The 17,157-nt window shown below is 32.6% G+C and overlaps 1 protein-coding gene and 1 long non-coding RNA gene across 2 annotated transcripts; both read right to left on the bottom strand.

Moving 5' to 3' along the window:
• Window positions 1–1,409: 1,409 nt before the first annotated feature.
• On the bottom strand, window positions 1,410–2,408 carry LOC11431986 (uncharacterized). The gene is made up of 2 exons (XR_003009989.2): window positions 2,037–2,408; window positions 1,410–1,664 (listed from the first exon to the last, which is right to left on the bottom strand). It is a non-coding gene; the product is annotated as an uncharacterized lncRNA (long non-coding RNA).
• A 2,123-nt stretch (window positions 2,409–4,531) lies between these two features.
• Window positions 4,532–16,658, bottom strand: LOC11431985 (protein arginine N-methyltransferase 1.5). Its single transcript, XM_003603469.4, has 23 exons — window positions 16,427–16,658; window positions 13,935–14,052; window positions 13,313–13,422; window positions 12,683–12,772; window positions 12,516–12,581; window positions 12,064–12,143; window positions 11,825–11,900; window positions 11,643–11,729; window positions 11,350–11,425; window positions 10,058–10,149; window positions 9,941–9,976; window positions 9,771–9,839; window positions 9,358–9,426; window positions 8,986–9,039; window positions 8,810–8,884; window positions 8,111–8,203; window positions 7,923–8,026; window positions 6,454–6,502; window positions 6,284–6,370; window positions 6,034–6,142; window positions 5,380–5,467; window positions 4,916–5,009; window positions 4,532–4,806 (listed from the first exon to the last, which is right to left on the bottom strand). Exons 1-23 carry the CDS (start codon window positions 16,562–16,564, stop codon window positions 4,723–4,725), a joined length of 1,944 nt encoding a protein of 647 aa, XP_003603517.1. The 5' UTR covers window positions 16,565–16,658; the 3' UTR covers window positions 4,532–4,722.
• Between the last annotated feature and the right edge of the window lie 499 nt (window positions 16,659–17,157).

Below are 17,157 nucleotides of genomic sequence, written 5' to 3'. Positions count from 1 at the left end.
GTTTTCAATTCAGTTTTTACTGGCGCCTAGAGGACAAAAATTGAGGCTGTAAATTTTAAACTTAGTTTCTAATCTCTATACCGATTACATAAACTGAAATGAGAATAATTTTCTGTAGATTTTAAACCAAAAAAAAATTCTTTCATTTTTATTTTCTTTTTTTAGCATATATGGCTTTTGTCTTATGCATGTGAGTATGTCGATTGTTCACCTGTTGGTTGAGATTTAAACAATTGTCCCACAACTTGAATGAAATTGGTAAAGAGGCTAATGTGTTATACAAAATGTTTTAGGTGGTCTTCTCTTTCATAATTTTATTGACATGTTTAGAGGTTTAAGAAATAAAAAAAAAAAATGTGATTTTAATTTTTTTGTTGAAGAATCGATAATATTTGTGTGAGAGGCTTTTGTCGTTGTGAAGTATTTATGAAAATGAGGATTAACATGTACTATCAAATTTTTATTTTTTTTGAAAAGGCTTTAAGATACTTGAGAGAGTTATTATACTGATTCAACAAGAGATCTTAGAATTTCTCTTTATGATGTTCTAGAAGTACAATGTTAATATTCGGATATCAAACATGGAAAATGTTACGATAACAGGAAAAAATATGTTATTGGTATGCAATGATGTAGTCTTATAATTAGTGGATAAGACTAATTGTCCATTTTATTATACGATTGAAGTATATCGTTTGTGCTTGATATATGTGTGTAAATAGTTTTTCGTTAGTGCTTGAGATATTTGTTCCATAAATGTGAACTTTAATGAAGGGATCCCACAAGTATGGCAATGTTTGAGTGAACGAACTTACTTTATGATGTTGATGATGATGATTGTATGAACCCTTTTACACTATGATTGGGATAATGTGTAATGTATTTCAGGAAGATTAGTAGCATGTAATATGATGCAATGAGGTGACTTTTCCACTCAACAAAGTTTTAGATGGAAATACCAAAGTAGCTATTTTTTTTGCACAAACATTGCCTTCTGTGTGGATGTGATTACAAAAGAAACACATTTATATGGTGTAGATTCTCAATTAATTTACAAGATTGCAGGTTAACATGACTTTGGTTTGTAATTTAAAGTGGATGAGTTATCTTTCTAGTTTCATTGTATTGCACTGCACTCCAATTTCTTTTACCATGCTTTAACAAGCAAGCTGTTATGTGTTGGCTACTTTGATTTTTTGGGTTTTGGCCTAGTCATCCCAAACTCTTTTTTCATTATTTTTACTTTGATATATATTTAGAGTGCAAGAAATAATAGGTGGTGTGGTGGTTTGGATGTGTCAACTTAGTTGGATGCCTTCCTTTTCTGTCATATGATGTATGTGCACTCTATTTTTGCTTAAAAAAAACTATATAGTTATTTTTCATTTTATAAAAATGTCATGTAGAAGTAGAAGTAGAACAGTGATTGATCTTGCAAACAAAACATATTAGAACAACAACAACCAAGTATAAAGGAAAAAATAACGCATAAGGAAATTTTATTATTATTAATCATTGTATTGCAATAACTTAGCCATCATTTATCTTGCAGTTGCAGCAGGATGTTGAACTATCAACTATGAATCCATCGATTATGACTTGTTGAATTGTGATTGCATCCCTCGAACCATCGATCCCAGCTAGCATCTACTTGACCTCTAGTCCTGCTAGTACATAAATATAAACACAATTTGGTCATAATTTTAATATAATGTTACGATCAGGAACAGATTCAACGCTTGAAATAACACTGCAAAACATCAATGGATAACCCATCTTATTTAGATGATTATAAAAAATTAATCAAAATTTAGACCCTCTTTTTACTTTATGCTAAAGAAAAATAAATATTAGTTTTGCTTACTTATTGCATACAATGGAGGATTCACCTACTATTTCAAGTTCTTCCAGTTCTTTATGCATCATCATAATCACTTTATTGATACCAAATTGTGTGTAAGCAAAAAGAAAGTTGATCATTGATACAAAGTAGTAATTAATTATGTGTGTGTTAAAATAATAAATAAGTGGTTGACCTGGATGATGTCAATCTGATTATTAAGATTGGATATGGCAACTTTCATCCTATGCTTCCCTAGAAACCAAGCTCCTGTTTGTGCCATAAGATGAAGAACCTTTTCCCCTTCTCCTTTGAAGTCTTCTGGTACTATTCTGCTCCTGTTTGAGGCAAGGTGGTGGGTGCAATTTTTCTGTTTGAATCGTGGATGGGTCAAAAAGAAAAAACAGGAAATAGGTTGTGAGATCCCAGCAAATAAGCAATGTGTGGGAAAAAAACAATGACAAGAAAACATATCACCATGTGCATTTGAACAATTGAACTAGGGTAGAGGCTCCTTTCATCTCTCTACTTTTCATTTCGTATGATGACTTGAATCTACCAAAAGCTAATAGTTCCCTTAACTTAATTTCAGGTAATATTTTAGTCTTTATTTTTTTTTTTCATTTTAATTTAGTCTTTTTAGATCATTTGTATATAAATCTTCAAATATATGATCATTTGAATATTAGATTTAAAACTTGAAAATTCATATCTAAATGGATCAAAAAGATAAAATTAAAATGAAAAAAAAATAAGGATCAAACTTTACTTGAAATTAAGTTAAGTTGCTAAAATTTTAATACGAAATGAAAAGTATTCATATGCAAACTTTAAAGTCATTAACTACCTGATATGTTATTTGTGTCAAAAATAAAAAAACTACCTGATATGTATCAGAGTTAATTTGTAATATGATTTATTTCTACTTATGGAAGTCAATACTCAAAAATAAATCTATGTAGGTCGTAAACATTTTAAATCGAAAACCCAAATAGGAGAAATCAAGGTAATGCAATTGATGATTGTAATTGAGAAGAAGAGGAACATATTTGAGACGAAGATCTGTCAAAAAAAATATTTGAGACGAAGAGGAAGCCGTAATGATAAAATCAAACAGTGTAAAAAGAGTAATATTTAAAGGGTCATGAGTATCCGGGGCAGTGGTTAAGACCAATTTTTTTTTCTTTCAAACAGTCATTTTTTCAATTCCCAACACTCCACATCATTTTATCTCTCTTATTCAACGCATATTCAACTTTTACTTTCTTCGATGGTTTTTCATTCAATATCTACCCCACCACCTTTTATTTCTTATTCTTATTTAATTTTATATTTTTGTTTTTATAATTACATAAAATTACAATTATCGATTATAAATAAATTAAAATAAAAAACATTTTTATTTTCTTAAAATGCAATACAACAAACTAAGCACGCGACACATAAATAATATTAAGATAGTGAAAAACTTGTTTTTTTTTTCCTGTGTCCAAATCAAATGTACCAAGTCTCTCTAGATAAAAAAAAAAAAAAATCATGAATTTTGGTAAAAAAAAGTTTCAAAAAATAAAATAATTTTCAATGAAATAATTGAGTTTAAAAATTAAGATGAGATAAAAATAAAAAAAAAGACAGCCAATAAGGAACTGCCAAGTGTCACCCAGTTATCCTTTCAGCATCTTCTTTCTCATGTTCCAGCCGCTCCACTTGCCACTATCGGCGCGTGTGACGCACGCGCCTGTTTCTTCCAACGAAAACTCGTCATTTGTCCATCGGTTTGCAGGTTCAACATGTTGAAAACATTCATCACCTCTTTCCTCCATATCATCTTCAAGACTCTCCCTCCAATGGTTCAACATATTGAATCACCCTTTCAATAGGTTCATTGGACATGGTCTAAGGAAACTAAAAAGGGAAATTTTAAAGTAAAAATAACAATTTTTATGTTTTTTAGGAGTTGACAACACAAATTCCAATGCAATACTTTCTATATTTGATTCCATAACTATTGCCCAAAGACATCGGTTAACATTTTCCATATTTAAATTATGGAGCTCTATTCCACTTGATACATTCCAAATCGAGGGAAAAGAAAAATTGGAGGATTAAATGGTATGGGATGGAATGGGTGGCATTATATTCCACTCCATTTCTGCAAATTCAAACAATAGAATTTAATTACTCATCACTTCATTTAATTTTATGCCATACCACCAATACAAACATAGTCTTAAGCTGCATGTTGCTAAAAAACACCTAAGAAATAAATGGGTGAAACTCACTAGTGGAGTTTGTACTTCTCTGCACATCGTGGATTAAATATATTTGTATTTCTCATAAATATCAAATATATTTCATTGTCATTACTGTTGTAAAATATATTTCTTAAAAACACTTGTAAAATACACTAACTCAAATTTTGTTAAATACACCCAAATGCATGGTTGTATAGATGCTTTTATAGTATTTGTTTAAATTTTACTAAAACTAAAGATAAAATTATACCCTAAATTTTAATATGTACGTTGTATATTCATTAAAAGGTTTTTAATTAGACATTCAATTCGTCCAAACGAAATGATGCAATTGCAATTTTGACATTGATGGATTTACAACCAAATAATACCAGTTTTAAATTTAACTTCATCTTTTAAATCTCATAAAATCTTAGACTTCACATTAAATACCAGATTAACCGAAACAGAAACAAACCAAAAACAAAACACTCAACTTTCAAGATATACATGAACGTTGTTGATTAATATTAGATCTTAGTATACAACATATTTCCTAGAATGAGTTGAAATGAAGACAGACTGGCACCCAAAATAACAGCTTGTGTGTATTTCAGCTGTACTTGGTACATGTATTATAAAATAATACTACAGCCCTACCCAGTATGACCGTCCATTACTGTTGTGGATTGGAGACGGAGAGGGAGATGCAACACACCACTCATACCAAACCTGTTTCAGATTCGACAAAGAAATCAATGTTACTAAAAGGAAATAATAGACAACAAGAAGAAGGCTTCAAAATAATGAAACATCTAAGTTGCTAGTGAGATAAAATCACCTTTTTAGGACCGCAACAGCGCCAGAAATCTACTTCAAGTTTTGAACCTGGTTTCACGCAAATAGGTGTCCGTAGAGGGAAAAATATTGAAAACCTGCAAATAGAAGAGAACAAAACATAAAATGTGAGTTATACTTGGCACAACCACAAATCAATCTTATTTAGGCACACTCACGTGAAATGAACAAAATTTAAGAAAAATAATTTAGTCACATCAATTGACATTATTCAATTTTATTCTCTTTTCAATTTTTTTTAGTTGTGTGCGTGCAAATTTTTTTATTTCGGTTTTGTGCCCAAGCAAGTATATCTTTGTACTTGGTACCGGAAAATATTACTGCAAGTACATATCAGCACAAAACATGGTGTTGAGCATCATCGCAGTACACACATTAGAACACCAAAACTTAATTTAAAAAATAAAAATAAAAAAATGTCTTGCAACACAAGAAATATCTCAATACCAGCTGAACATGTTTGGTGTAGCTGTTGAAGGTTCAATCCCAAGATGCACATCCTTGTAAAGAGTGGCATCAAAGTAGCCAGCAAATCCTATGACCATGGAGTACGCACAATGTCAGTATCAAAAAGATAAATATAACATCTGTTTGGTTGGTTAAAACGAACACATGAAATGAGACAAGATTACACATTGAGTGTCTATTTGGTTGGTTAAAACGAACACTTTCAAATATCTAAACCATTTAACAACCATTTCCATGTAATTAATTATTTATTAACGTTTTTATGACTATGTTTTATTTTATGGGTTATGCTAACAAGTGCCCTTAGGACACTAGTTAAGGATTCAAAAAAGGAAACAATTGCTAAATTTTATGTTGAAAGAGTTGCTTTTTGGTATTTCAATAAGTCAAATACACAATTTCCAAGATAAAGATTCTACTTTTAGTTTCTTAACTAGTGCCCTAAAGGCACTTGTTAGCATTTCCCTTATTTTATTAATGACAAAATGGATCATCACAGAGTAGATGAGATAATCAATGTTGGATTCTGAATATCGCAAGAGACAGAAATTAAAAAGCTGAATATCTCAAGATAAATCATTAGAATAAAGCCTACTCAGTCTATAGGAATAGAAATAGAAAAACAGTACTTACCATGTACCATTGCGGACCCAGTGTCATTTGGTATTGTAAAATGCAACTTCTTATAGCGTTGATTGCTTTCTCTATCATTAACGGGTTTTGGATGAGTAAATGTAAAAACCTATCCAAAGACAAAACCAGCAGAAAGAAAGAAATTAAATTATCAACTATGACAAGAAAGAAACCATAACTAACATGTAAACCAAGAACGGTGAATAGATTCACATCAAATAAAAAATAAACTGCACATGAAGAAACGCACAGATTGACATGGTGTAAGTCGAGCTGCGTTGTGTATTTTCACAACATAAGCAGTTTCAAAGTGTGAAATATCTTTATGTGCCTTAACCTGAAATACAACCAGAAGTGAGTATATTAATTAAATAATAAATTTTATAATGTAAATTGATGTCCGAAGTACAGGAGATATACATCATTATATAACTTTGAAGCTGTCACTGGTTGGATGAAACTTGTGTACCTGAAAGTAGATAGTACATAAAGATAAATAGACATGTGGATAAACTAAACAAACAAAACAGGAATCAAACATAAAATACATAAAATAATTTAATCAATAATTGGTCCCTAGATACACTCCACACTATGGCATCTATTAATCCATGTAGCCAACACCAGTGTTGTCTCCCAAGCGTGGTAGTTAACTTCAACTTTCATCTGAAAATCTTGATTTTGTGATCATACTTGCCTTCAACAATTATGAGTATATGCAAAATCTTATTTTTGGTAGAATCCTGTATAATATGCTTTTCTTTGAAACGGTTCTACGATTATGGTCGTGGTGGTGGAACTAGAGAAGGCAACTTTAGTTGTTGTTTGGCTTGAGACTTATTATTTTGATTTAACGTTTTAATGTCGACAGGTAATTCAAGTGTAATTGAAGAGTTTTTTCGTCTTACTTGTGCTATTTTATATGCATGTATATGAATTTACATGCATATATATTTGAAACTTATGAATTTCGTATAATCTTACGATTAGTGTTACGATTCCCCGACTAATAATTTAACATCCCCTTAACGATTTTGCAAAAAAAATCTATTTTAACTACCTTCCTTCCTAGAACACTTGTGAAACTATGGACATAATTATCACATCAAAATATGATGATGCTAATGGTAAATAAGCTCATAACGATATGGATAACTGAATAGTTTATATACAAATTGTTTGACAAGAAGAAAACATGTGCAAGTCTGCAAGAAACCTGGGTTTTCAAGGAATTTGTACAATGTTTAGCACTCAATTTTCAAGCAGAGCAAAATATCTAGGAAGATAAATACAACACTCTGCATTTGTGTAACTTATAAACACTGTCATTCATGCTCAATGTAGCCAATCACGCCACTATCATACACAATCATAGAATCACTGCGCGGCGAGAAGCTCTGCTGAATGCATTTCTCCGGATTGCATTTTGCCAAGGCAGCACAGCCAAGAAAAGGAGAATGATGAAGTACAAAAACTTCAAAGTGGACACAGACAGTGATTCTATTTTTTATATGGAAAATTAGAGTACACACCCTCATGCAAGGCCCAGAACATCAGCCTCAGCGAGGATTTATGTATTTTTGTATAGCTCACCAACAGAGAAATTTCGGACTTCAACCTATGCCACAGCTGGTGGGAATGGCAGGTCCAGTCATATGTGCCAACCTCTGTTGGCTAATATTGATTCTATATAATGAATAATTAGTTTGAACACTTTCAAAACTTATATTGGGTATGTTAATGACAATTGACAGAGGCAATGTTTTGTATTTTTCTGTTTATGTATTTTTTTCAAATAAATTTTAGTGGTCACCCCTCTATCAAAAAAAACAAAAAACAAAATCCCAAAACATGGGTACCAGTGTATGAAATAAAAGGAATTTACATACGAAGATGGTATTGAAATTCCACCCGGCTTTAAAAACCTCTGAGCTCCATCAAGGCACTCGGGAGACAGTTCATTGTCACCAAAAGAACCTAGCAATTCGCTAACCTAAATTCAAACCAACATAAATCAGACACTGGAGCATAAACAACAAAAATCAAACAATTAACAAAGGGAGCATAGGAAGTTTACCAAGATATCAGCTTTTTCAGGGGCGTTCCAATAGCGCATGTCACTTGAGACTATAGTAACAGTATCCTCCCATCCCTCTAATTTAACTAATGCCTGTTCCAACAAATAACCCGTGTCTAAATTGATGGAAGGATAATCTCAAACAATGGGAAGAATAAGTAAACTAATTTATATCTTCCTGAACGGTTGATTAGAGAACACAAAAATACCAAGAAATTGAAACCACACTCTCATGAACAAGAGATAAAAAAACTGTTACAATGACCGAACAATAAAGGAACTAAATACTTGTATTACCTACCATGATTACATACGGGTACTAAAAACTTAAATTAACATTTAGCAAAACAAAACCAATAGCATGACAAAGAGCATTTCACTAAAAATAATACTTGATGAAGTTTAGGCAGTGAATGAGTTTTTCTACTTCAGTAATAAACAAAGGGAAATGTTAACTTGTGCCCTTGGGGCATAAGTTAAGAAACCAAATGTAGAAGTTTTTTTCTTGGAAATTGTGCATTCAATGTCTTAAAAATTTCAAAAGTTATCTTTTCAATATAAAATTTATTTTTTATTCTATTTTAAGCTCCTTAACTTGTGCCCTATAAAGGCACAAGTTAGCATGATCCATAAACAAATAACGCTATATAGGAACAGAATTTCATGGAATCACTATAAATTAAAAGATCCACAACTAACATGAAGGGTCACAACTGCATTTGGATTCTTTTCAACGGCATAAACTTTTAGCTTCCGCCCAGTTTCTTCCGAAGCCTACAAATAAAAATGCACAAAAATCGGTCAAAATAATACAATATATCCAATCTACATATAACAGAGTCATATATTGCGAACAATAAGGTGAAATATCACACCTGTAATGATGCCCGCACAAGAGGTCCACGCCCTGCTCCAACAACCATCAGTACCTAGCAGTGAGTAAAAACAATTAAACTCCACATGCATTCAAAGTACTGCTTCTCAAACACAAAAATAGCAATTAAAAATAAGGGGAATTGCACTCAATTTCCTTGAGGTGTTCTTAAATAACAGACAGCTAATCTTGTATTTCAATACATTGACTGAGGGGAGGTGAAGCAATTTTACAAACAAATAAGAGTGGTGAGTGTTTGATATAATAAAATAGAATGGTGTGTGTCAATTAAGCATAACCGAAAGGAGGTGAATCCAATTTCTCCTAATACTGAAAATGCATTTAAAAATCAAACACGAGAAAAAAATCTTACAATGGTTTTAACAGATGCCTCTTCATCAGGAATCATGTCTAGCATTGCTTTACTTACTGCTCTTTGGTACTGTAAAAAAGGAAAGCTAATGATTAGACTACAAGTACATAACATAGAATCTAAGTCAATACCTAGATATAAAAAAAAACCTGACAATACTTTGATTTATGATCACATTCAACAGCTGACAATACAAAATATTTATACTACCCAAACAAACTAAAATATAAAACAGACTACAGACATTGGACAACAGTTGAATACAATGGGAAGGAAGGGAGCACTAAATCATAAAGCTCATCATGTTTGTAGTAGAGGTGATAGTATAGCTACAGGACTTCAAGGTCAGGAGAGAAAACATAAACATAAATTGGATGAGTGAATTTGAGGATATAAGTCATGCATTGCAATACCTGAATGTACTTCATGGCATCTTTCTCAAAAGTCTCATAGGTACGAGCCTCCAAATTATCCATCAAAGGCTGCACAAATTTTTTTGGAGATTCCAAGATTACATAACTGAATGTGCATAGGTATAAAAGCCAATAAAATTATTAGAAACTAGCCTGAAAAAAATGCTTACTTGCAAAGGTGATTGTAAATAATCCCTATATCCCAGCTGGCATAAAAAGTTGCGAGTCAGTAGAAGATAATACAATCATGTCATGTCTATATTACAAACATATGACAAGATAACTACCTCAAAACGTTCTTGCTCGGGAAGAGGATCCATTTTTTGGTACAGATGTCCAACATATTCCAGATATAGACGCAAGGGATGTCTTTGTGAATCTAAGGTGCAAAACACGTCACTATAAACAGAAGGTTTTGGCCAAGGACTCGGTCCAAGGGAAAAATATTCACAACCATCACATACAATATACAAAGCACAATCATGTGTGCACACAAAGTGGGGAAGATAAGAGGATACTTAAATAAATATAAATACTTTTGTAAAAAAGAGACATTTTGCGGCTTCAATGGAGGCCAAACAGTAGTGCATATAAATAGAAACATATTTACAAACAAAATTACAACGAGAATAAGACATTTTAGGCCATGTTTACTTTCAGAAAATATTTTCAGTTTCCCGTTTCAAAAATATATGTTCATTTAAAATTGTTAACAAGTAGATGGATGACCTGCATATTCAACAACTGTGATGGGAATGTTTTGAGGTAATGTAATGTTTTGAGGAAACTCAAATAATTTTAGCTGAATTCCATTGTTTGGATAATAATATGGAGAATTTTCAAAAGGATGGAAATTAATGAAGTTTTTTGTTCAAGTTAAACATTGCATTTTGGTCCTCAAATTTTAAAATTGACCCCAATAAATTTTCAAAATATTGCAAATTGACCCCTATTTTTGGAAATTACAAATTTACCCCTCAATTTATCAAAATTATAAATTGACCCCGCCAAATTTTTGTAATTGCAAATTGTCCACTAATTTCAATTTTCAAATTTGGCTAAAATTATTAAAATGTATAAAAGTTGCTAAAAAATGATGACAATGAAATTATTACTCCATCCAAACAAGAATATTTAGAAATGAAGACAATTTAATTGAAGTATTTAAATTGCCAAGAATTCTCGATTCTTTAAAATTTCTCAATTACCTCATCCAAACACACTCTTGAGACATTTTAGGCCGTGTTTACTTTCAGAAAATATCTTCAGTTTCCAGTTTCAAAAATATATGTTCATTTTAAATTGTTAACAAGTAGATGGATGACCCGCGTATTGAACAATTGTGATGAAGAGAAGATCGAAGTGCAGCCGCAAAGAATGCATTTTTAGAAACAACGAAAAGAATGTTATTCCATTTTCAAAACATCTAAAATGCTAGGGCTCAATTTTCAGAAAATATAAAGGAGACTGGTGTATTAAGAGAAGCGAAAATGAAAACGTGAAACATGGGAAGTAAACAGGCCCTTAATTTCATGAATTATGATCTTAACAGACCCATGAATAAATAACAGTAACTTACCTGCAACAGATCGATTATGAAAATCATTTGCATCCACACTTGCTTTAGGATGACCAGAATTTCCAGATATAATTATCTACATAGATGTTTCAAACTCACTCAATACCTTTCAAAGGAAAACAGTGCTACTTGAACTTAAATTCCATTTCACTTAATCAATGCAAGCAAGAATGCAGTATCCACAAAAATAATGAAATACATAACTGTAGGACAGCATGGTAATATACAATACCAATAACTGCTCAACTTGCGTATGAAAACACTATTGCCTCAAAATTCAAAGAATTATTCACCTGTATATTATGGTTAAAAAACCGTGTAATCAACATCTGATGACGCTTGGAGAGGCATGGATATCCACGACCATTAGTTAAAAAGGACTGCCAAAATTCCAATTAAAACCTTTAAACTTTAGATAACAATGAGAACTATGAAACCTGACATTTAAAATTCCTTAGTCATAAGATGTCCTTACATCCGTATTTACTATAGCTGCTCTAACAGACTCCCCAAACCACCGTCCTAATGAATTTGCTGATGGCAGGGTACTCCTAAGGAAAGAGATTACAATAACAACCCTCAGAACTTAGGAGATCAATACGGAATTAGTGCATTTAAAAAGAAGTTCAGGGATTAAAATCATGCAAAAATATCAAAGGTCTTTGTATACAATGGAGTAGAATATGTTAATGAACCGAAGTACAAAATACTCACAGAATATCAAGTGCAGCTGACAGTTGACTGTGATGCTCGCACATTAGACGAAATGAATTCCATGTTTCCCAGGAGTCCACCTAAAAATCAAGATTGAAATCCCTTAAAAAAATACAGAAAGCATAACAGCCTAATTCTTTACTGGCTGCAATAAGCCTAAATTTTGTTTTCTCCCATAAAAACTATTGGAAAACAAGAATTACAATGAAAACAAAGGGCATATTTGTAGTTATAAATGGGAAAAAAATTGAACATTCTGTTTAACCAAAATAAGACCTAAGTTTACATTAGAAAAAGAAAGGAAAAAAAAAAAAAAAAAAAAAAAAAAAAACGGTGCATGCTTTGCCTGTGCAGAGAAAAGAACAGCATAACGGTACATTACATGAACCCAGCCAAGATACAACACGCAGAAGACATAACCTTCACGGCATGTTCCTAGCATATTTACTCACCAAAGTGGCAGAGCTTGCATCCATAGAGTCATCATCGGGAACAACCAAGGGAATCCTGAGCCACAACTGTATTCAAAATAAAAGAAACATGAACATAAGAATGAAATGAGGACAGTTATGAAGAAAAGACATTTAACCAATCACAATGTTTGAACTCATAATAGCACCTGCATATTACTCAGGTCCTGTAAGATTTGATTCACACACCGTGCATAATTAGCACAAGAGGTTCCTTTAGGGGAAGGAAGCAGACACGCCTACAGTATATTAAACGAAATTAGGAAAAACAAAGCAACGTTGAAAATAACGAATGGCAGATTATGTTGACAAGCTAAAAATCCTTATAAATGTAACGTTGTAGCATATGGCGAAAATATGGTGGAGATAATAGGCGTTGCAGCCTACGGCTTGGCACAACATCTGCCATGACAGGATGCGCTATGGGAGAAAGTTGACAACATTGAAGTAAATGCCACACGGTTCATAAAAGACTTCGTTTTTTAGGAACTACATGTCATAGAGTAATACCAAGCAGATTTGTAGCAGATACAGGCATGACACAACATAAATAACAACAATAATAGTAAAACAACAACAACAAAAACAGTATATCCATAAGAATATGATATCGCTTCGTGTAGGGAAAGTAAAGATAGAAAATTTCTTGACTTTTTTTTCAATGGCAGATAATTTCATGATACCTCAAGCAAAATAATGATTACTACCAACAATCAGACAAGAGTGCCTAATCCATTGGAAACTGGGAAGTTCGTTCAACTCAGTTATACAAAGCACACCTGTAATGAGAGATGAGAAGCCCAGGCTAATTCTTGTCTAAGAGTAGTTTCAGAATCTATTCTAAAGGTCTCATCTTCCGAGTCCAAATCAATCCATGAGCTAATTTTTCCTGAGTAAAAATGCAATAAATTGCCTTAGAAGTTTCATACAGTTGTGGATAACAAAAGTTTAATAATGAATAGAAAACCCACTACCAAAAGAGTAAAAAAAATTAATGCACAGAAAAGAAAAGTAGGCTCATCAGGTGCTCAACAATATCAACATCTATGAAAAGCATCATTGAAAAAACAAATAAACGAATTCTTAAATAGAAATTTTTAAGATGAAAAGGAAAACCAAACTCATACAATTTTAGCAAAAAGTAACCATATAATCATGACCAACTAACATAAAAAATAACCACATTCAAAAAAAATTAGTTTTGGGCCATGAAGCAATTTAAAAAGAAAAAAAGAAAAGAGCCTAACAGAATTCATGATAGAATCAATATTCTTCCAAGAACGCAAAATTGATGAAGGAGAATATAAAAGGCGGATTATTATTATAATGAAATACTCAATAAATCATAATATAAATTAAAAAACATGAATGCTAATAGTAAGAATGATAGGCAACTCATACCAACTACATGACTACTCCACTGGGATGGACTTAAGACCAAGTCTGACCCAGCAAATGGCGGGGAAGCAGATCCCAAACTATCCTTTTGCACTAAGCTTGGCCTATAGGAAGGATCCGTCTGAATTGTACCACAAAATCATGTAAGCTAAATGGGCAGTAAGAAATGCATATGTTGAAGGATATTATCATTTCTCATAATATTAAATTATAAACCAATAATTTGCAACAAAAATATCAGTAGCAAGATAAACTGCATAAGCTCAAGAAATCAGGAAAGCTGGAAATGAACTATCCATTTGGATGATAGAATATCACAAGTAATCCCCCTTGGAAAGCACGGGAAATTTGGCAGTGTGCTTCATTTCATGTCCATACATTGTTTCAATAATGTAGTCCATTAAGCTCTTAGAGTGAAATCACATTTAGTCCGTTTTACATATAAAGTACAGGACAGTGTTAGTTTGGGTAAGCCTACTGACCAATCATATATGAAATGTAACTGGCTAATTGGCTACCGTAGGAGCGCATCTGAAAAAACTGAATATGAATTTTGTTACCTCATGAAGAGTTTTCAGACTAGTATTCATAGAATACATTAGCTAAATTAATCCGCATTTAACTAACCTGCAGTTACTTAACCACTCTAACAGCAATCTAACACACAATCAATATAGAATTGCATAAAGAAGCATAACTGAACAAAAAACGAATTTCTGCAAAATTGTCAAATGTAGTTCAATAGAGCTATCCAGTGAATCCTCAAATGCTCTCAATCAAGCGGCTTCACTAGAAAAGGCTCTTCAAACAATTTCAATCTAGGTGAGCTTACTGACCACGCACACAAAGGAGCAACAATTAAGTTGTGGTATGGCTAATTAGTCACCATAAACTATCTAGTACAATAGATAAATAAAACAAATCCAATTATCACTTTATCATATGATACAGAACCCGTTAAAATGAACATGATATGTTATCTCATAAAGAGTCTTCCGACTATTTATTGTTCATTTTTCACACAAGACAATGGCTAATTAATCAATACTTAACTAACTAGCAGTTATTTAACTGCTCATACAACAGTCAGACAGATCTTAGAAAATTTCATAGGAAAATGTTAACTTGTGCCCTTAGGGCACAAGATAAGGATCTAAAAGTGGAATTAAAAAATAAATGTTGTATTGAAAAGATAAACTTTTAAGTTTTTCAAATTATGAATGCACAATTTCCAAGATCAAATTACTATATTTAGTTTTTTATCATGTACCCTTAGGGCACAAGTTAACGAGACCCAATTTCATATTACACTACTATATACAAAAATTACAGAATCGTATGCAAAAACAGAACTAATCACCAAAATGAATATCATAAAACTGCTCCTAATGTAGTGAAATGTAGTTCAGTAGAGCAATCTAGTGAACCCTCAAATGCTCACAATGGAGCAGTTTCACTAGTAAAGGCTCATCGAACAGTTATCGATTTAGGTGAGCTTACTGACCACGCAAACAAGGGAGCAACAATGAAGTTGCAGTGTGAATGGCTAATTAGTCACCATAAACTATAAAGTACAGTAAAAAAACTCCAACTATTAATATAGCGTGTATGATGAAGTGCACTAGGCTGCCCTTTTTATGATATCGCACGCTCCTAAATAAACATGATTTGTTACCTCAAAACATTCTTCAGACTATTTATTATTCATTATTTATACAAGTCATTAGCAAATTAATGAGGATTTAACTAACCAGCGGTCACTTAACCACTCTAACAACAATCTACCAGATCTTAGAACATTATAGATTATACTGACAAAAACAATACAGAAATACAGAAACGGAACTATACAGAAAAATGAAACTCAAAAAACTATTCCCAGTGACAGCGTTGTGAAATGTAGTTCAGTGTAGCGGCCCAGTGAACCCTCAAATGCTCACAATGGAGCAGTTTCACTGAAAAAGGCTCATTGAACCTTTATCGCTTTAGGTGAGCTTACTGACCACACACACAAAAAGGGGCAACAATGATGATGTCGCAGTGTGAATGGCTAATTAGTCACCATAAACTATAAATTATACAATAAAAAAACTTCGATTATCAGCTTATCATATCAATACTTTAGCTAAATAATCGCAATATAACCAACTAGTAGTTACTTAACTTGTTTAGCAGTAATCCAATAGATCTTAGAACATTCTACGCTACACTAATACACACAAAAATGAAAGATTCACATGCAAAAACATAACTAAATAGAAAAGTGAATCTCGCAAAACTGCTCATAGTGTTGTACAATGTAGTTCAATAGAGCAATCCAGTGAATCCTTGGATGCTCTCAATCGAGCTGCTTCGGCGGAAAATGCTCATCAAACAGTTATCGATATAGGTGAGCTTACTGACCACACACACAAATGAGCAACAGTGAAGTTGCAGTATGAATGGCTAATTAGTCACCATAAACTATACAATACAATACAATAAAAAAGACTTACGAGAGGAGCAACAACGAAATCGAATTTTCCAGTGGAGAGATTGAAAGTAATGACATTAGGCATGTCATCGCTGAACTCTGTTTCTACACCGCAAAATCGAGCTTCACTTTTATCACCTCCTCTGTCTCCTAGAGGCATTTTCGCTGCGTTGAATTAAATGACAAATGGAGTAATTTTGCTCAAGGTTTTGGTAGGGTTTTTGTAGACGAAGCTGGAAACAGCTACCTACTCGTCACTAATTAGGGTTTTACGGCTTTGCCAAGTGGATGGGCTTTTCAGAACTAAATTCTTCAAAGAACTTGGCCCAAAACTCAAGAGGCTACAGTTACTAGTCACACCCTTCAATTTTATTTTTCTTTACCTGTAGTAAACTAGCCTTTTCTTTTGTGTGAACCATGTGTTTTTGTACAACTGTACCATAATGACTGGCGTAGTTTTACATCAAGAGATTTATCACTACTGCATTCGATTCGAACAAAGGACGTGTGGTTAAGTTCGAAGACATTCATTGTCATGTTATCCAAGTACTTTTGAGTAATGACAAAGTAACTTGTGAACACATATATTCTAAAATTACGCATATAATTATTTTTTTTAAAACTCGGTATCAGCTCTGTATGGACTTGCACATCAAAATTGGCAATAGAGGGAATCGAATCTGAGACCTTGAGAGGAGCGCACTTCAAGATCCCAAGTCAACCACTTAGTCAAACCCAAATGGGTAAATTACG

The sequence above is a fragment of the Medicago truncatula genome, chromosome 3 (assembly GCF_003473485.1).
Source record: "Medicago truncatula cultivar Jemalong A17 chromosome 3, MtrunA17r5.0-ANR, whole genome shotgun sequence".
NCBI classification, from domain to species: Eukaryota; Viridiplantae; Streptophyta; class Magnoliopsida; order Fabales; family Fabaceae; genus Medicago; species Medicago truncatula.
This window is presented reverse-complemented; position numbering and strand designations above follow the sequence as displayed.